This window comes from Salarias fasciatus, chromosome 15 (assembly GCF_902148845.1).
Source record: "Salarias fasciatus chromosome 15, fSalaFa1.1, whole genome shotgun sequence".
Taxonomy (NCBI): Eukaryota; Metazoa; Chordata; class Actinopteri; order Blenniiformes; family Blenniidae; genus Salarias; species Salarias fasciatus.
The window spans coordinates 20,018,191-20,034,309 of NC_043759.1; the positions used below are offsets into that span (position 1 = coordinate 20,018,191).

Sequence of the window (16,119 nt, forward strand, 5' to 3'; positions counted from 1 at the left end):
TCGGGTTTAATGAGGGAAGCAAGATCATACGGCTTAGTCCGAGCGCCATGCTAACTGTCTGCTGTCTCACCAAAACAGCCGTGACAGAATCAATCCGTCGAGTTGGGACGAAGCACTCGGGAGCAAAGCTTGATCGATAGGCCGATTGGAAGTTCCTCCGTGTTAAAATGGATAGCTGCTGCATAGGTGAATTGAAAACTTCCGTGTTCACAATAGACAATGAATTAACATACACGGACAGTGGACACGCTTGAAGGGTGTCTTGGAAATAGTTACTTGGTGAGAAAAGTGAGTGTCAGTCTTTGTCCTCTCCTGTTAAAAAAAAAAAAAAGAAAAAAAAAAGCTCAGTATTAAAGCTACAAGTTCAACACATTTTATGCAGCGTCGGCATGTTCTGCAGCGCTTCAGATGTGCAGGCACAGTTATAGCTCTGAGATGAGTTCATCCTCTCTTCAGCCTCTGTGGAGACCACCCAGATACCGACACAGGGACCGTCACAAAGCCCCGCCATCTCTGGATTTTTATGGCATCTTGATACCACCTGCTCTGAAGTGCTGCGGCTCATTGTAAAATCTAATCTTTTCACCCCAGTTACGTGTGTAAATACAGCCGACAGGCCTCCCGCTGCCGTGAATACCGAGTGTGCCAGAACGCCTCCACCCAGGGAAAATGGAGGTGTCTTGGTGAACATTTGTGGAATAGAAACGCGTGTCAGGCCTGTCGGAAGTGCCTTTTATTTTTACAGGCAGACTCAGGCCTGCCTCACAGCGGGAGACCCTGTGCCGGTCCATGTTAAAAGGCTGTGCTCAAGATGATGGTTCTTTTAAGGGAAAGCAAATCTCAAGTGGAGCCGGCTGCTTTCAATTGGCCTGTCATACAGGAGCACTGAGACGAATTGTACTTTGAATTAGCATAAAAGAAGTTTTTAGTGGCGTTTTAGATCCAGTTCCTCAACTTTTAGAAGCCCACTTGATTTTGAAGGCTATAGCTTCTCTTTGTGCCTTAAAAATAAATAAGTCTGCATTTAATTCATGTGTATGAATCAGGCTAAAGAGAAAGATGAATTGGTCTGAAAGGAAAAAGGAAGGTACCAACAGAGTTACACAGAATATGGCTTTGCTGAAGCTAAATGCTTTCAGTGAAAAACTGAAACTGTGTATGCTGAAGTGGCACCAATCCACCGTAAATGGAGTTTATCCTCAGAGGATAAAGGAGAAATGTCAATATATGCAGAGGATATAATTCACAGAAAGCCAATAAATACTAAGGAAAGATACATTAGGACAAAACAAAAAACCTGAACATGTGATGAAGTTTGTCAAAGCTCAATATTTGTAGTAAAAATGCTTTAAATTCTCAGAGGTTTAATCAAGATTTGAGATTTCCAGTTGACATGTGTGCTGAACATGGATTACACACTTTGCTCAGACAAACATCTAAAGGCAGCTCTGCTTTAGTGGAGAGGAGACACCTGCAAATGCATTTCTATAGAATTCAGATTTCATAAACACTTGTACGTGCACAATAAGTCATCAGACATTTGACATTATTTTTAAAGAAAAAAGGTCTGAAACTTCTTCCCGGATGTATGAGTAATTCCGGTTGAGGTGCTTATCACCTGAATGAATGAAATTATACATAGACTTCTAAAAATACTTTTTTTTTGTTCAATTATATAGCATGTTTTTACTGCTCTGGCAGCTTTAAAGTGAGTCACATTCATCCATTTATGCATACGTCAATGGCGACGGCTGTCATGCAAGGTGCTCCAGCAAACTGCACTTCAGCTGGTGAACAGGGCCAGATGGGGTCAAATCACTCACATTTCCAGTGGAACATGACTCACTACCAAATGACCCAAGATTAAAATTAAAACAAAAAACAAACAAAAAAAAACTAACAGGCAAATGCATTTTTTTTTTAATTAAAAGAGGGAACAGTTAAATACTGTAAGTGTTTAATCATCTCTATTTGTTCAAGAACAAGCCATTGTTGTGAGTTTGTACTCCCTCTGATGTGGTGACAGAAAGCGGACCCCTCAGGTCTGAATCCGCTGACAGGTGGTCTCTGGGCTGGCTTTAAGGTACTCGGGTAATAAAAGAACAAGACCAGGCTGTTCTTTCATCCAATATGTTGGGAATGTGCAATGCCCCAGACAGAGATGAATATCTATCTTTCGCAAGCAGCCAAAAGCCGACCATTAAGCCTTTAGCCAAGTGCTGCTCAGCCTGATTATAGCTTTGTCAGTGAACTCAGATTCAAATTGTGTCTTTGAGCTCTGTTTACTGTGTCAAATTTCTCCATCGCCTGCTCTGACCGTCGCTATTATCCCGCCAGCTAAGCTCCTTAAAGATGCCAGAGCCGGCAAACATTAGTTAACATCTCATTTCTCTGCAGCATATTAATTTAGTGTGCTCGCTGCCGTGTCTTTTGCATCATGTGATCAATCTGGATAGCCTGTCATCAAAGGCCAACCAGCATGCATACTAACACATGGATGCTAAATTAGAGCGGCAGAGGTTTTTCATTAAGAAATATGGAACTTAGCTTTTGCATTTCCTTAAACTTCAATGTGGAGATGCTCATGTTGGATGCACTTTTATTTCCTTCCAGCTGCATTTGGATAATCCACATTCAAGGCGCTGACACGCTACGAGCCTCGCCATCAAATTTCTCCTCCTCTCCCACATTGGGGCTGAAGATGGAACCTCTTTCTAAATGTAAACTTCAATGCAGTGACTCGCAGTGGGATGCTTCATTCTGTGGAATGAGGTTTTGTAGTTATTATGGATGCAGTCTTGGCAGGAAGTCAGATACGTGCAGTTTTTTTGAATAAAAGCCAAAAATGTATATCTCATATCCCCATGGGTGCGTGTGCTTTGGATACTGCAGATTTCCACAGCTTTGCTTAATGAATCTGGGTCGTGCAGATGAAAAGGTAATTATAGGTGATTGGGGCGCTAAATGCGGTTAAATTCAAAATGTACAGGTCTGTTTTATTCCTGCTTCAGTGTGTCTGTCGTTTGAGGCAAGATCAACAGATAAAATTTTAAAGTAATGAGCCTCTTCAGGTGTCACATTATGGCCATCATGCTGGCAAATAAAATGAAGCAGCAGCAGCAAGCGCAGAGACAAAACAAGCGGCGCTCTCGGTTACAGTCGTCAGTCGGACTGCTTCCACAGGTGGCTGGCCGTTACAGGACTTTTAGGGCAGCGAGATGGAAAAATACATGTTGTTCCATTTGAGATTTGCTCATGTGTGATGCCAATCAGAGCAGAATATTGTCTGAGTACCAAAGCCGTAACCCTCTGATCTTCTTTTTCACGCATTCGCGATCACACGGGCAGATACACACACACACACACACACACACACACACTTCTCTCCGGCCCGCTGGACGGCCTTTTGTGACGTTATTTGGACATTAACTGTGTTTGAAATGGGATGCAAAACCAGCAGAGGATTTCCCAAAATGTTAAACTGTCTTTCATCATACCATATCCAACACCTCATGCAGTGTACGACTGGCTAAATTTAGCCAAATGTCATGAAACTGCAGCTGCAGTAGTAGTGAGTGCATGATATGGAAATTAGGCCCTTCACAGCGCTACGTAATGGGCCTCATGCCTGCATTAATGCCAGTGCACTGTCGTAGGGTGGGACATCTCAGATATTTAAAGGTTGTATTGTATTCCTGTAGGGATGGTGAAGAGAGGGAGGAGGGGGCTGAGAGCAGCAGACTTAACCACAATAGACAGATGGGGTGTTAAAGTCTAAGCTTCCCCGGTGGTCGCCCACTCCGGGTCCATATTGGGTGGGTGATGCAAAGGTGCGGCAATAAAGTGAATGATGAGCAGCAAGCAGATGGAGGATAAGTGACAAAACGCACACACACTCCAGTGCATGACAAAAAAAAAAAAACACCCACTTTCAATCTTGTCGGGACATTCCAGCTGAGTTATTCACGTCCAAACTGCTTAACTGTCGACGAACGGCTCTGACAACCTCGTATTTTCTTAGCGCGGAAAATATTCTCCTTAAAAAAAAAAAAAAAAAAAAAAAAAAACGTCAGCGTATCTGTCTGGGAGATGAGGTAGTATAGGTCCGGTGTCCAATCATTTCAAGAACTTTCCCCAAAAGTGACAGTTGAGATAAATTATGCCACTCCACCTCCTCCGACCTGCGAGCTGTTTCACATAATTCAAGCTGAAGTGGACTCTCCATTTTGAGTGACTTATGTGACTTGTTTTAAATTTTATTTATCTGACTATAGAAGGAATTCTTTTATTCCGCTTGCAGACTCTGATGCATGAGTGTTTTTACATATAGAGAGGACAGGGTTTAATAAAAAAAGCAAAGTTAATAATATCACGTATTGTGAAGTAAAGGGAGCCAGCCTTTAAGAGGAGTAAAGACACAGCTACAGCTCATTATAAAATACAGATTTAAATTTTGCAATTAATTTTAGACAAACCAAATACAATATTGACCCTAATTTCTTTATTTCCACCTCTTTTCCACTGTGAAGTCTTCATCTAAGGATCAGATATCGACCTTCTGGCTTATCAGTGACAGGAAGCTTATGAGGCAAGGAAAATATCATCATGTCATTTTGTTATCTGTTTCAAACTCTGACAAACAAGCGATAAAACTCACGGCCTGGTCAGAGACTGGATGTAACCCCTAATGACTGTGCAGTGTTACATTTGTTTAATTGGATCCTGAAGAGGGCGCCAAACCTTGCACAGCTGTCTATGAAGAAGAGGCCCTCTGAGGACAGTCTTTGTGCTTCAAATTGAATTGCTTTTCTGTCACAACAAGGAAAAATGTAACATTATTATAATTCGCTTCAAGGGAAGCCTTTACTCCGGCACGCATTACCAGATGAATTACTTGTCAGGACAAATGTATGGCTTTGCAGACACTGTGATCAAATGCTGGATTCTGCTTCTTCGGCTTGACTGACAAAACTGTCAAAAAGTAATTAGCGTTATATTCACGTTATAGAACTAAAGTCATATTATACTGTCTCCAGTATTGTTATCATGTGATGGGTTGGAGATAACTTTTGCCTGTGTGTCTTTGTATGAATGTCTGTATCCAGTCTTAACAGATGAATATTATGAATTACAGAGAATATGCATGTTGAGCATTGAATCAGTCATTTCTATCTCCTATGCTTTTTGCAGCTTTATTAAACTTAAGGTTGTGTTAGGAGCCTCACGTTTGTACATCCCAGAGACAGGATGTGCAGACGAGTGCTCTTACAAAAACCCACACAAGCCCAGGGATAACATGCAAACATCCAGGAGATATTGCCATTGTGAGGTTAGAGTGCTGCTTTACTGACAAACCTTCCCACAGTGTTTCAACTTTACCTCTCAGTCAGCGTTATTTTAAACACATGTATTTCTGCTAGTTTTGAAGATATGTTTGACCACTGCTGCATGAAACCTGTCACTGGGACAGAACTTATCATCTGGGGTATTTTCAAGTTACCAAATGCAGCAAAAAGCAGTGTAATGAAAAGGATTTTTGTAATTTTGCAGACTCCCCCTCTGGTCCTCTGGAGCAGCCTGCAGGACCCCCGAGGGCCTGCAGGGACCTAACCACTTACCTGCACCTTTTCTAAACTTTTAGCAAAAAAAAAAAAAAAAAAAAAAGTTTTCAGAGATATGTAGGCCTGTGGCAGCAGGAGTAGTAGTAGAAGTAGTGTTGCGTTACAGGGACTAACGTCTCACCATTTGAAGCCAAATGAAGCTGATGCGGCAGATGAACGCTGCATGACGGGCGGCGTCTGATAGAGGAGTCACGGTGAAACATGAGCAGACACGAGTGTGTGGACTGTGTGTTTGGGGGTGATTGCAAAGGTCTGTCAAAGCTCGATCTCCTGAATTCCAATGGCTGCGTCTCTCTCTCTCTCCCCTCTCTCTCTCTATCTCCCTCTCTCTCTCTATCTCCCTCTCTCTCTCTCTCTCTCTCCCTCTCTCTCTCAGCATCCAGCAGCTGCGCCTCTCATGCCTTTCCTAACGCCGAGCGAAGCCTCCCATACAGATGAGCGCTGAAAGCCACGCACCTCTTGACGTAGCCACAGACCGGTTGCGGTGCCGCTCGCGCGCTCCGTGGCACGTATTGCGCAACGTGACCGATGCTCAACTGGCACCACGGCGTGCACGTCCGGCTCGCGGCGCCCGACGGATCCGCTAGGAAGTAGTCTCGCGACGCCGAGACGGCCGACGGCATCGCGGAGGAGCCGCGGAGGACCCACCCGGCGGCGGCGGTGGCGGCGGCGGCGGCACGGAGCCCCCCGGACCCTCCCCTCGTGCCATTGCCACCGGGAGAGATGAGTGGAGCGCGGCGCGTCGGGCTGCAGAGTCGTGATGTGACTGTGTGAGCGCGCGAGCCTCCCGCCGTAGCACCGACAGGTACCGCTGGCACAGACCGCTCCAACGCCCAGAAGGTGAAGGGAGAAGAAGGCTCGACCGGCCGGGAGAGCTGCGGGGGAACGGTGGCTGGGTCTGACAGCATGCGGCGGAGCGAGCCGTGACCACAGCTGGAGAGCAGGGAGCGATGTGCCGTGTCCCGAGCGCCCCCGGAGTGCGGTTTCCGGGCTGTTTTCTCTGAAGCTCGCACGGTTTATCTAACCTGGGAATCGAGGAGAGTGTGCATTATTAATATTATCATCATTATTGTTGTTATTTTTTTTGTGGGGAGTTTAAGGCCGGGCTTTCTGCAGACGGCTCCCCGCTCCTGCCTGCGCCCCCCTCCTCATCCTCCTCCAAGGCGTCTCTGTGCCGAAAGCGCCCCGCATTTTGACTGCATGACAGTTTACATCCGAACCATCACAACCTGAGCGCGTTTGCCTTCCTGCGCACGTACATACCTTCACAGAGAAAGAGAGAGAGAGAGAGAAAAAGATCATTAATCGACGTGCAGATCGGAGCCGTGCCGTGTCTATGCACCTCAGACACACCGCTGACTTCTTGCTATTGAGAGCTGGATATGCAGAGATTAACGTGAGAGGATGGATCTAATTATCTGTGTTTTGGGGCTGCTGGCGCTCATCGTAGAAGACATCCGATGCCAAGGAGTGTACGGTGAGTGTTTGCTGTTTACTCCTGGAATCTAATGTGATCATGACCTTGTGAGGTGGGGGGGAAGTGTTTTCCCCTAAGAACCAGAAGACCCCTTAATAGATTAAATAAATGGATTTACGCAGCAAGGTTGACAAACCGGGTCTGAATGTCATGTTTGAGTGAGAGCCTCCAAATGTTCCTTGCAAGCCTGAGGTTATACAGCAAATCGCGTGTGTAGCCAATCATGCACAGCCCCTTTTCTCATCCAATCCATCACTCAGGATGGTCGGTGAGCAAGCTAAATTTAGTAGGGTGCGTTCATGGGAACATGGGAACCTGGTGAATTTGTCTTGACGCCTTTAGACTGCCAGACTTGTCACACGCCAACATGTAATTCCTTAATCGCCGTTCAAAAGGGTGATGTAGTGATTATCTGCCTTTTGAGCAAATGTGTTTTGAATGTCATGATCAGGACCCGTCGAGCAGCGGCAGAGACATGCACAGTCATGGATGGTGCTACCATGTATTTGATCTGCCCACTACTTCCTGTCTGTCTGTCCCTCTCATCCTTACACATGCTTATCAAGCCTGTTTCCACTTGTGCAACCAGTGGCACGGATCACATCGAATATGAATGGTCAGGCTCACGGCAGCAGGAGGGGCTGTGGTGGTGTCGGTGCTGCTGATTCATGTACTCTGACATCGGAAGAGGGAGGAAGCCTTGAGGTGTGCGGCTCAGGCCCGTCAGATGTGACAGCAGCGACGGCCAAAGTAAAGGTTGGCCAGGGGAGCTTGTGAGGTCAAGTAGAGATGTGGGACTGAGGAGTTTCAGAAGCCATTGCCAAGCAACTAAAGGCCTTTTGTCGCCATGGCGTTGAATGTGCAAAGATGATGGAGCAGGAAAGGTTAGTGTGAGCAGCATGACAGGAACAGTCATGCTGCTGCACATGACCAGTCAGTGCACCTGGATTTGATCTGTCCTTTTCCTCTGGAGGATTTAAGTGAATAAGATAATAAATCACAGTGAAGACCAGTGCAGCTGGGGCGTAATTGCCTCTACATGTGTGCAGTTATTCCAGCTACTACATTTGTCCCACTTTTAACACCTGTTGTGAAGATAGTGGAGACAGTCAAATGCATCTTGAAATGCCTCGGGGGCACGCATCATTTTCATCTCATCTTAAAACTTTCTGCAGCGTAAAAAGCTGATATAGGTGTTGTTGTTTGGAGTTCATGAATTCCTCTAGTTATATGAATTAAGCCTGAGGGCAAAGCTTCTCTTCAAACATTGACGTCTCAAGAAATCATTGCCTTTATTTCATTCGATATCCAGTAAAACACTTTCTCCAAGACTTACATATATTCCAGGCAGACAGTCATGACGTTTGCCATCAGAAATGATCACATGAATGTTAGATCAAAGCTGCGGTGTGAGCGAGCCAGTCCGTGCTGTGGCCTTAGCGTGGTTAAAGATGCAACCTCATTAGAAGGAATCATATCCCATCATGCTTGATGTGGCGTTCGCCTGAGCGGTATGTATAGACTGCTGGGCTCCTAGCAGCAGCAGCAGCAGCAGATGGAAGTGTTTGGGCATTTTACTGTCTGTGTTTGCGTGTAGCCTGAAAATGCCCTTGAGTGTATTCACTCCTGCTTTTTTTCCCCCCGCAACTACAATGCCTCACCTGTTCTGCAGCAACTGTGCATCCAGAAAGATTCACGTTCAGTCTATCCTGCTTTATCTGGCGTATTAACATGCATTATGGATACAGACCATGTATTTGCATGCATGTTGTGCTGCCTCACCTTATGTTCCGTCAAGGTTCCCACGTATGGATAGTGTGGGAATTTTGCACATCGGTTGAAGGGCAGCAGGTGTGTGGCTGAGTAATATGCGAAGAGATACAGAATGACAGATAAAAGCTACCTGGAAACTCGAAGGCTGTTCACTCACTATCTCTGCAGTCGTAAAGTGTTGGATAGTTTTTTTTTTTTTCACAGTGGACTTCATTTCAATATACAAGCCACCAGATTCCATCATCTCCTTTTCTACAGCTTTCAAAGGTTTTCTTATCTTCTCCTTCCTTGATTTCCAAATTGACCCAAGAATTGATGCATGAATGGGGCCATTTTGAGAAAATGAGACTCTCACTGATTATTTTTGTCCCGCAGCACCGCTATACGTCATCACTGCCAACTAAATGGTGAAATCATGATGTAGTAATGAAGAAATCACATACTTGCGTGTTAAGTGGTACTGCTAGAGTCATTAAATACGATTGATGAAAGCCATCCCTCCACGACTCCAGGCCACGGAGGGAAGAGAAAAGACACCACTGGAGTGTAACATCTTCTCCTCTCTTCATCCTTTCTTATTTTTCCATCGTTCCTTTTTCTTTCGCTTTCTCCCTCGTCACAGACATCCCTCTCTTCTGGAGATCACACCAATATGTTGATTTCTCTGCCAATCATGACTCAAACACTGAAGCAAGTGGAGTTTTTTCCAAGATTTATCCTCAAACTTACGGAATATTCTCAAATGGCATTTATGTTTGAAGCTGCTGACAACCAAACTCTTAATTGTATTAAATAATACAATTCAAAGGCTACAGTGGAACACCACTTCTATGATAGCGTGGAAATGTTTTTGGTGCTTGTTCCTTTATCTTAAGATGTACCGCCGTCAGTATGTTCTCTTTGCATCAAAGTCAGTCAGCGACAACCTCCATGGGATGTGCAGATGTTCCTGAACTCGTTTATGTTTTCGCTACCGAGGAGGAAAAACTTCCTCCTGCTATTTCTCCCATTCCACGTCTCCCTCCTCCTCGCCGTCTCGCTCTGTCTTTCTCTCGCTCTCCGTCTCTCGCTCCTTCTCGTTTGCATTGAAGTCCAAGCAATTGCTGGGGTTTCTTTTCATGAGCCCCAGTTCAGACGCTTTGGCTTCTAAGCTATGCAAATGCATTCTGCCAGTGAAACTAAAGCCGTCTTTGTTGGTTCTCAGAGGCCTCCTCCACAGAGTCCTTCATCATTCCCTTGGATCGGGACCCTCACATTTCCCACCGTAATGAGACCACGGATAACTCTATCTCTTCTCTCCCTCCTACTCTCAGTCCCCATTTCCCTGCCTGTCTTTCTCTCTCTCTCTCTCTCTCTCCTGTCTCTCCCCGCACTCCCTTGGGGAAACAGCGGACGGACGTCTACAGTATATGCTTCAATCAGAGGCAATTGAGGATATACAGCTGGCTACGGCACAGAACAAGCAATTTGTTGCAGTGGAACACTTTGCTGTGCACATTGGGGATTACTCCATACCCCTGGGTGGGGTTTCAGATAGCTCTAACTTAATCATACCGAATGTCAGTTCTCTTTGGACCCAGTCCTCCGAGACTGGCACTGAGTATACAGAGACAATGTTTTTGAACTGGAGCGTCCCCGCTGTGCAGTCAGTGTACCCAATAGATAATATTTAACCGTTTTATTTAAGCGCTCCAACTGAAAGCGATCAAGATGAAACAAATGTTTTCGGAAACACAACTTCATTATCTCAGCGGCTTGTAGGACAGTGTGGCGAGTTTGGATTGGATGGAAGTCAAGCTGGGAACTATGTTTGCAGAGCAGCAGAGGCTGAGGTGGTTTGGTTCGAACTCCGCCAACACTGGGTCCTACACTTCCCAGGATGGGAGCACTCTGTAATTGGTCTTGTTTTTCAGACTCTATATTGGTTTTACAAAGGTCTGTGTACTTTTCAACTGAAGTCTGCGATAACTAAGATAATATCAGTATGAAAATCAATTTCCTTAGACTTCAGTCAGCTTCTTCAGAGCTACAGAACAGCCCTTTTACCCGGCAGCCATCACTTTCATATACATCAGTGGGTAATTTTATCTCTCTAACTTGCAGTGTTGATGTGAAACTATGAGGTCGCACTTGTGAGTCGCCGACCCACAGTTGTGGGTCATGTGTGCGCCTGTGCGATGCTGAAAGGATTCCACGCTCAGATTTGACCTTTCCGTGCCCCCTTCAGCTATTTTGAGAGATGCAGCTGTGTATAGTTTGGCTGTAGGCAAAATGGAAAATGGAGCTCCAAGCTTTGGGCTTGTACAGTAGTGTGGATTTTAGCAGCATTGTTGACTATCACAATGTCCTCTGCATGGAAAATAAGCTTCTCCAGCTCCCCTTTTCTGCTGCGTAGTTGAAAGCAAACAGAATTGTGGATAGCTGTGAAGAATGGAATATATTTTCAGCCGGAATGTAATTTTTCTCTTTATGATTTGTGATCAAAACTGTAAAAAAAAAAAAAAAAAAAAAGTATTATGGAGCTTTGTGGTACTTTGCACACATCATGAACAGATGTAATACTTTCCTTCTTCTACTGTGAGGATTTGGATGAGTTCAGGAACACAATTTACCTCTGGATCATTCAAGGGCAAATCCCTACTGCGGACCAAAGAAGCTTATTGTAACCTGGCTGGCTGCTTGGACTGTTAAGCCCACATCCCCAAACCCTGAGCTACTTGTCCTCCCTCACACAGTGCTGGGGACAGAAAGCTGCTGCTAATGATCTTGTAGTCATTCATTCATTAAGTCCTGTTCTGGTGCATGGCTAGACTAGAATTGTGTCTGCATTTATTTAGTCATTCTGTACTTTTAATGAAGTCTTGTTTGTCCTCTAACCTGCAGAGAAAGCCTGCACCAAAACCAGAACTGATATTTGTCTCTTTACCTCCCGAGATTCTAATTAAGTGCCCGTTTATCATTCGGATCATTAAAAACAAGATTTAAATCTTAAATGTCAACCTTGGTCCTGCTAATATTACATAGCACAGCAGCTGGGCTTTTATCTGCACTGATTTCATTTCTTGTAATAGTGTTAATTTCCTGATGCTGGTAGACATGTGGTTATACCTCGATAAATTAAAACTGCAATATCTGGGTTTCAGAAGCCAACCTGGTCAAAAGTGCTGCTGCCGCAGTTGTAGTGTGAGACATGACAGCTGTAGATCCCTGGGATAAGCCGGGGGTGTGCTTTCCTACAGTATGACTTCAAGACTCGCTGTTGCTATTTTCAGACTCGTATTTAAATGGATGCAAGTTATCAATAATTGAGTACAGCCTTCTGCTGTTTTCACCATATGTGTTGAAGAGGGTGCTTATATTACTTTAAATTGATCCCCTCAGGGATGTTGTCCTTCAACCTTAACTACAAATATAAGAAGCAGTGGACCGCTGCACAGCTCAGTGTTTCATAGTGGTGATGATGAGGGTAGGAACAAGCGATGGCTTTATTTCCCCTCAAGATCTATTCCCGGTTTGGGATTTCAAACCAGCAATTTTTCCTGCCACGAGCTCGCTTCTCTAACCTTTAACGTAATTCATGTTGTGACAGCAGCGGCAATACCGAAGCAGAGCTGTTTCCTGATAATGAATGTATGTTGGACTGCTGTTATATAGACAGAGCCTCACGATGCTGCAGTGTCAGGCATGAGCACTGATCCTGAAAAACAGATAAAATGTAATTCTAACATCAGCATAATGATGAATACGCAGACATAACAAGTACAGATGTATACAAACTACAGATGTATTCAGACTCAGGGCTCATGGCAACATAATGTGAGTTACATTTTCAATTTTGATATGGACCTTATGTGTTGGTTCGTAGAAGATAAGGGTTTGCAGTGATTTTTCTCAAGTAAAATCTGCTCACAAATCTGTTTTCTCAGAGAATAAGAAGAAACAGAAAAAAATAGAAATGGCCTAACTTGTCTCTTCTGCTTTTGTTGGTTTCTTTCTGTTGAATGGGGCAATTCGTCATATTATCACATAAAGATCTGTAAAGACCTCTAATATGAGCAAGTAAATGCAAACTGCCGGCACTGTAACCGCATTTTATTCAAACATTAAGTCCAACTCTGTTCAATCCATTCGTATATCATAGAATTTAATACTTTAAAATAAAACCTTAACATCCAAAATATGCATTATATAAAGAATGACCATAAGATTCAGGTAAGTCTAACACAAAGCACATTGAGATGCAGAATGTGATGTATGAGTGAGCGACAGATACAAGAGAGTTTCTCATATCAAAATTGTGGCCGACCAAAGAAGTATTGAAAGGTGAAGGTTACTGCTTTATCTAGTGTGTTCTTTGTATTTGCCACTGAGGTTCTTGAACGTGAGCATCGCTCACTCCTGCAACAATGGTTCCAAAGAATTTCGGTCAACTGTGACCCAGCGTGAGTTTGAGCCGCTGTGCGTGTCAAAGACTGCCACTAAAGCCAGCCAGTAAAGTGAACAAACATTTTGTTCATTGTATTGCTACATGCCATTAATGATTGTTCCTCTTGTAGCCTATGTACCCTGTGTTTATATATGAATTGTATGTAAATACAAGAAACTGTCTGTCCTATCTCCTTCTCTTTCTGTCCCCTCACCCCAACCGGAACGGCAGAAAGCCGCCCCCTCTGAGTATGGTTTTGCAAAGGTTTTCCTGTTAAAAGGGAGTTTTTCCTTTCCACAGTCGCTTATGCTTGCTCATGTGGATCTGTTGGGTTTCTCTGTAAAAGTGTCTAGAAACGACCGTGTTGTAATTGGCACTTCATAAATAAAGCTGAATTGAAATTGAATTGAATTGATTTGAAGTTTTACAATGACATCTAATTAAACTCAGTTGGTGCGGTTTGTAAGAAGTCTGATTAAAAGTCATATGACATTTGACTTCAGATATGACTGCTGTTGTTAAATTTTAACTTGGCAGCCGCTTTTCATACGGTTCATCTCACATTCATGCGTGATCGGTGCCAGTTTTGCAGTATATCTACATTCACAATCCTGTTCATTCTGCTGTTGAGAAATCAAAGTAGTTACATTGAGTGAAGTCTGAATGAGCTTGTTACTTGTATATATTTTTTTCTTTTTTTGTGGAAACAGTCTGAAGAAGACTTCACTGACTGTTAGCATTAGCAAAAAGCTCTGGTCACGAAAAAAGAGCACCGACCGTTTCTCGTCGCCGAACGTCTGCTGACTGGAGAATGGGTGCTGCCAGTAATCAGCGAGCTCAGTCAGAGTCGCCCGTATTGTAGCAGTGCTGCAGCAGCGGCATTAAAGAGACTGTGATACATGGTGCTTTTTTCTCTGTTGGGACAGTTTTGTGGCACCTTCTCAATTTCTTTCTGTAATCCTGACAAAATTAGTGTGAATTATCCAACCAATCTAAAGTCAGATGGTCTTCATGGGTCAATTTATTGAGTTACTCATTAGGTGATTACAGCTCAGAGAATCAGAGTTACTTCCCCCGATAAACTAAACCTTGATTTGCAGGTGTTGGATTGTTGAAATCACCACAAACCTTTCAAGTAAAGTCTGGCCATCAACAGCTTGTTGTAACCCTCATGCCTCTCACCCGCATCTGAAAGGTGACGCAGTTACTAGTATCTCCATCAGGTTGTTAAAATCTGTAAATATTTACTAATTTCAAAATAAGAGAGGGATGAGATCTTCTCTGACTCTTCTGTGCAGAGTTCGTGTGTTCTCCGATGAGTGTGTGTGAGTTTTCTGCCTGTCTATGTTTTCCCTGTGGTGGACTGATGACCTCTTGAGTCTGTACCCTGCCTTCGCTCATTGCCCACTTGCCTTTGCTCCTGAATTAGATAAATATAGAAGATGGGTGACAAAATGTTATGATCTCCATAGACAAAGCCAGGTGTGTTTGATTAACTCACAGAGAGAAGTGAGAAGTACAGCTGCATGCTGATAAGAGCAGAATACTTTCTCTTTTGCCGGGTTTGTTTAAAAACATTCAAATATGTGTGTGTGTGTGTGTTTTTGAGGTTATAGTTTTGGCAGTTGACGGCCCAGATGTAGGACGTCAGGGACAAAACATGAATAATGTCTGTAATCAAATGGAAGCCAGAAAATGGGAAAAATTGAAACCACAAAAAAATGCTTCAGACAGGAGAAAGTGATTTCAGTAGTGGAGAACTTTGGAAACACACCATGTCCAATGCAAATGCAGAGATGTAGGTGAAAGCCGAAGCCACACACACTCGAACACACACACACACACACTAATGGTGACAGCTGTTGTGCAAGGTGCTCGTACACCATTGGGAGTAATTTGGAGTTCATTTCTTTGCCCAAGGACACTTCAACACCTGGTCAGAGCGACATGGGGGATTGAACCGCCAGCCGAGGGATTTGAGAAGACCAATCAACCGAGCCACAGCCGCCGCTGATGGAGACCGCTGCTTTGTCTAGTTCACACTTAATGAGGAGCCAATTTGATTGGCAATCAATTATAGTTGTTGATTGATCAATGGGGTTTCTAAGTTCAAATGCAACATTTTGAGAAGTTAATCAGGCCGGGTATGTGTCACACACACCCAAGAGTTTGATCTATTTGAGGAAAATGCCGCCGCCGTAGGTGCAGAGAGGACACCATGGAAATCTGCATATGCTTTTCTTTTGGAGAAAGAATTCTAAAATGCCTGGAGTGCAGAATGACTCACCACACATTAGATTCTGTGTTACAGGAAGAGAAATGAAGGGAATTTCATGTTGGAAATATAACTTTATGACAATCGCTTGACATGAACTAAGAGAAAAATGGATGAGCTCATTGGGACAAGATGAAAATTGTTCCTTTTTAAGGCACTGTCTCGGAACTTAATCAAACTCTGTTCAGTTCTAAAGCATATTCTCTTTCTGTGTCATTGGTCAGTGAGTAGTTTAAAAATGAAATGATTGAGAGTTACAGGATTGTTTTATTGAACAGCAGACTCGGATGCTGAGACAGATTTATTTTACTGTGTATGATGTGTTCCTGTATCTCCAGCTATAATTTCCATGATTGGCATCACTTCAAATCACAGAGAATTATACATGCTAGTAAACTTCAAAGTGACGCAGACGATGAAAGGGGCTCATTGAATATGAATGTCTCTTCCTGTCTTCCCGTACGCATTTCAGTCAATTGAACTGTCGTTGTTAAGCCAAACTGGCAGCGCCCGCATTTAAACACACCGAGTACAAATCTCTCGGTAA

The 16,119-nt window shown here is 43.8% G+C and overlaps 1 protein-coding gene across 4 annotated transcripts in view; it reads left to right on the forward strand.

Moving 5' to 3' along the window:
• Positions 1–6,722: 6,722 nt before the first annotated feature.
• Positions 6,723–16,119, forward strand: part of LOC115401948 (MAM domain-containing glycosylphosphatidylinositol anchor protein 2) — a 183,010-nt gene continuing 173,613 nt past the window's right edge. For all 4 annotated transcript variants that reach the window (XM_030110342.1, XM_030110344.1, XM_030110343.1 and 1 more), the window contains exon 1: positions 6,723–7,098. In XM_030110342.1, coding sequence (XP_029966202.1) covers positions 7,026–7,098 — 73 coding nt within the window. In that variant the 5' untranslated portion in view covers positions 6,723–7,025. The remainder of the gene's footprint in view (positions 7,099–16,119) is intronic.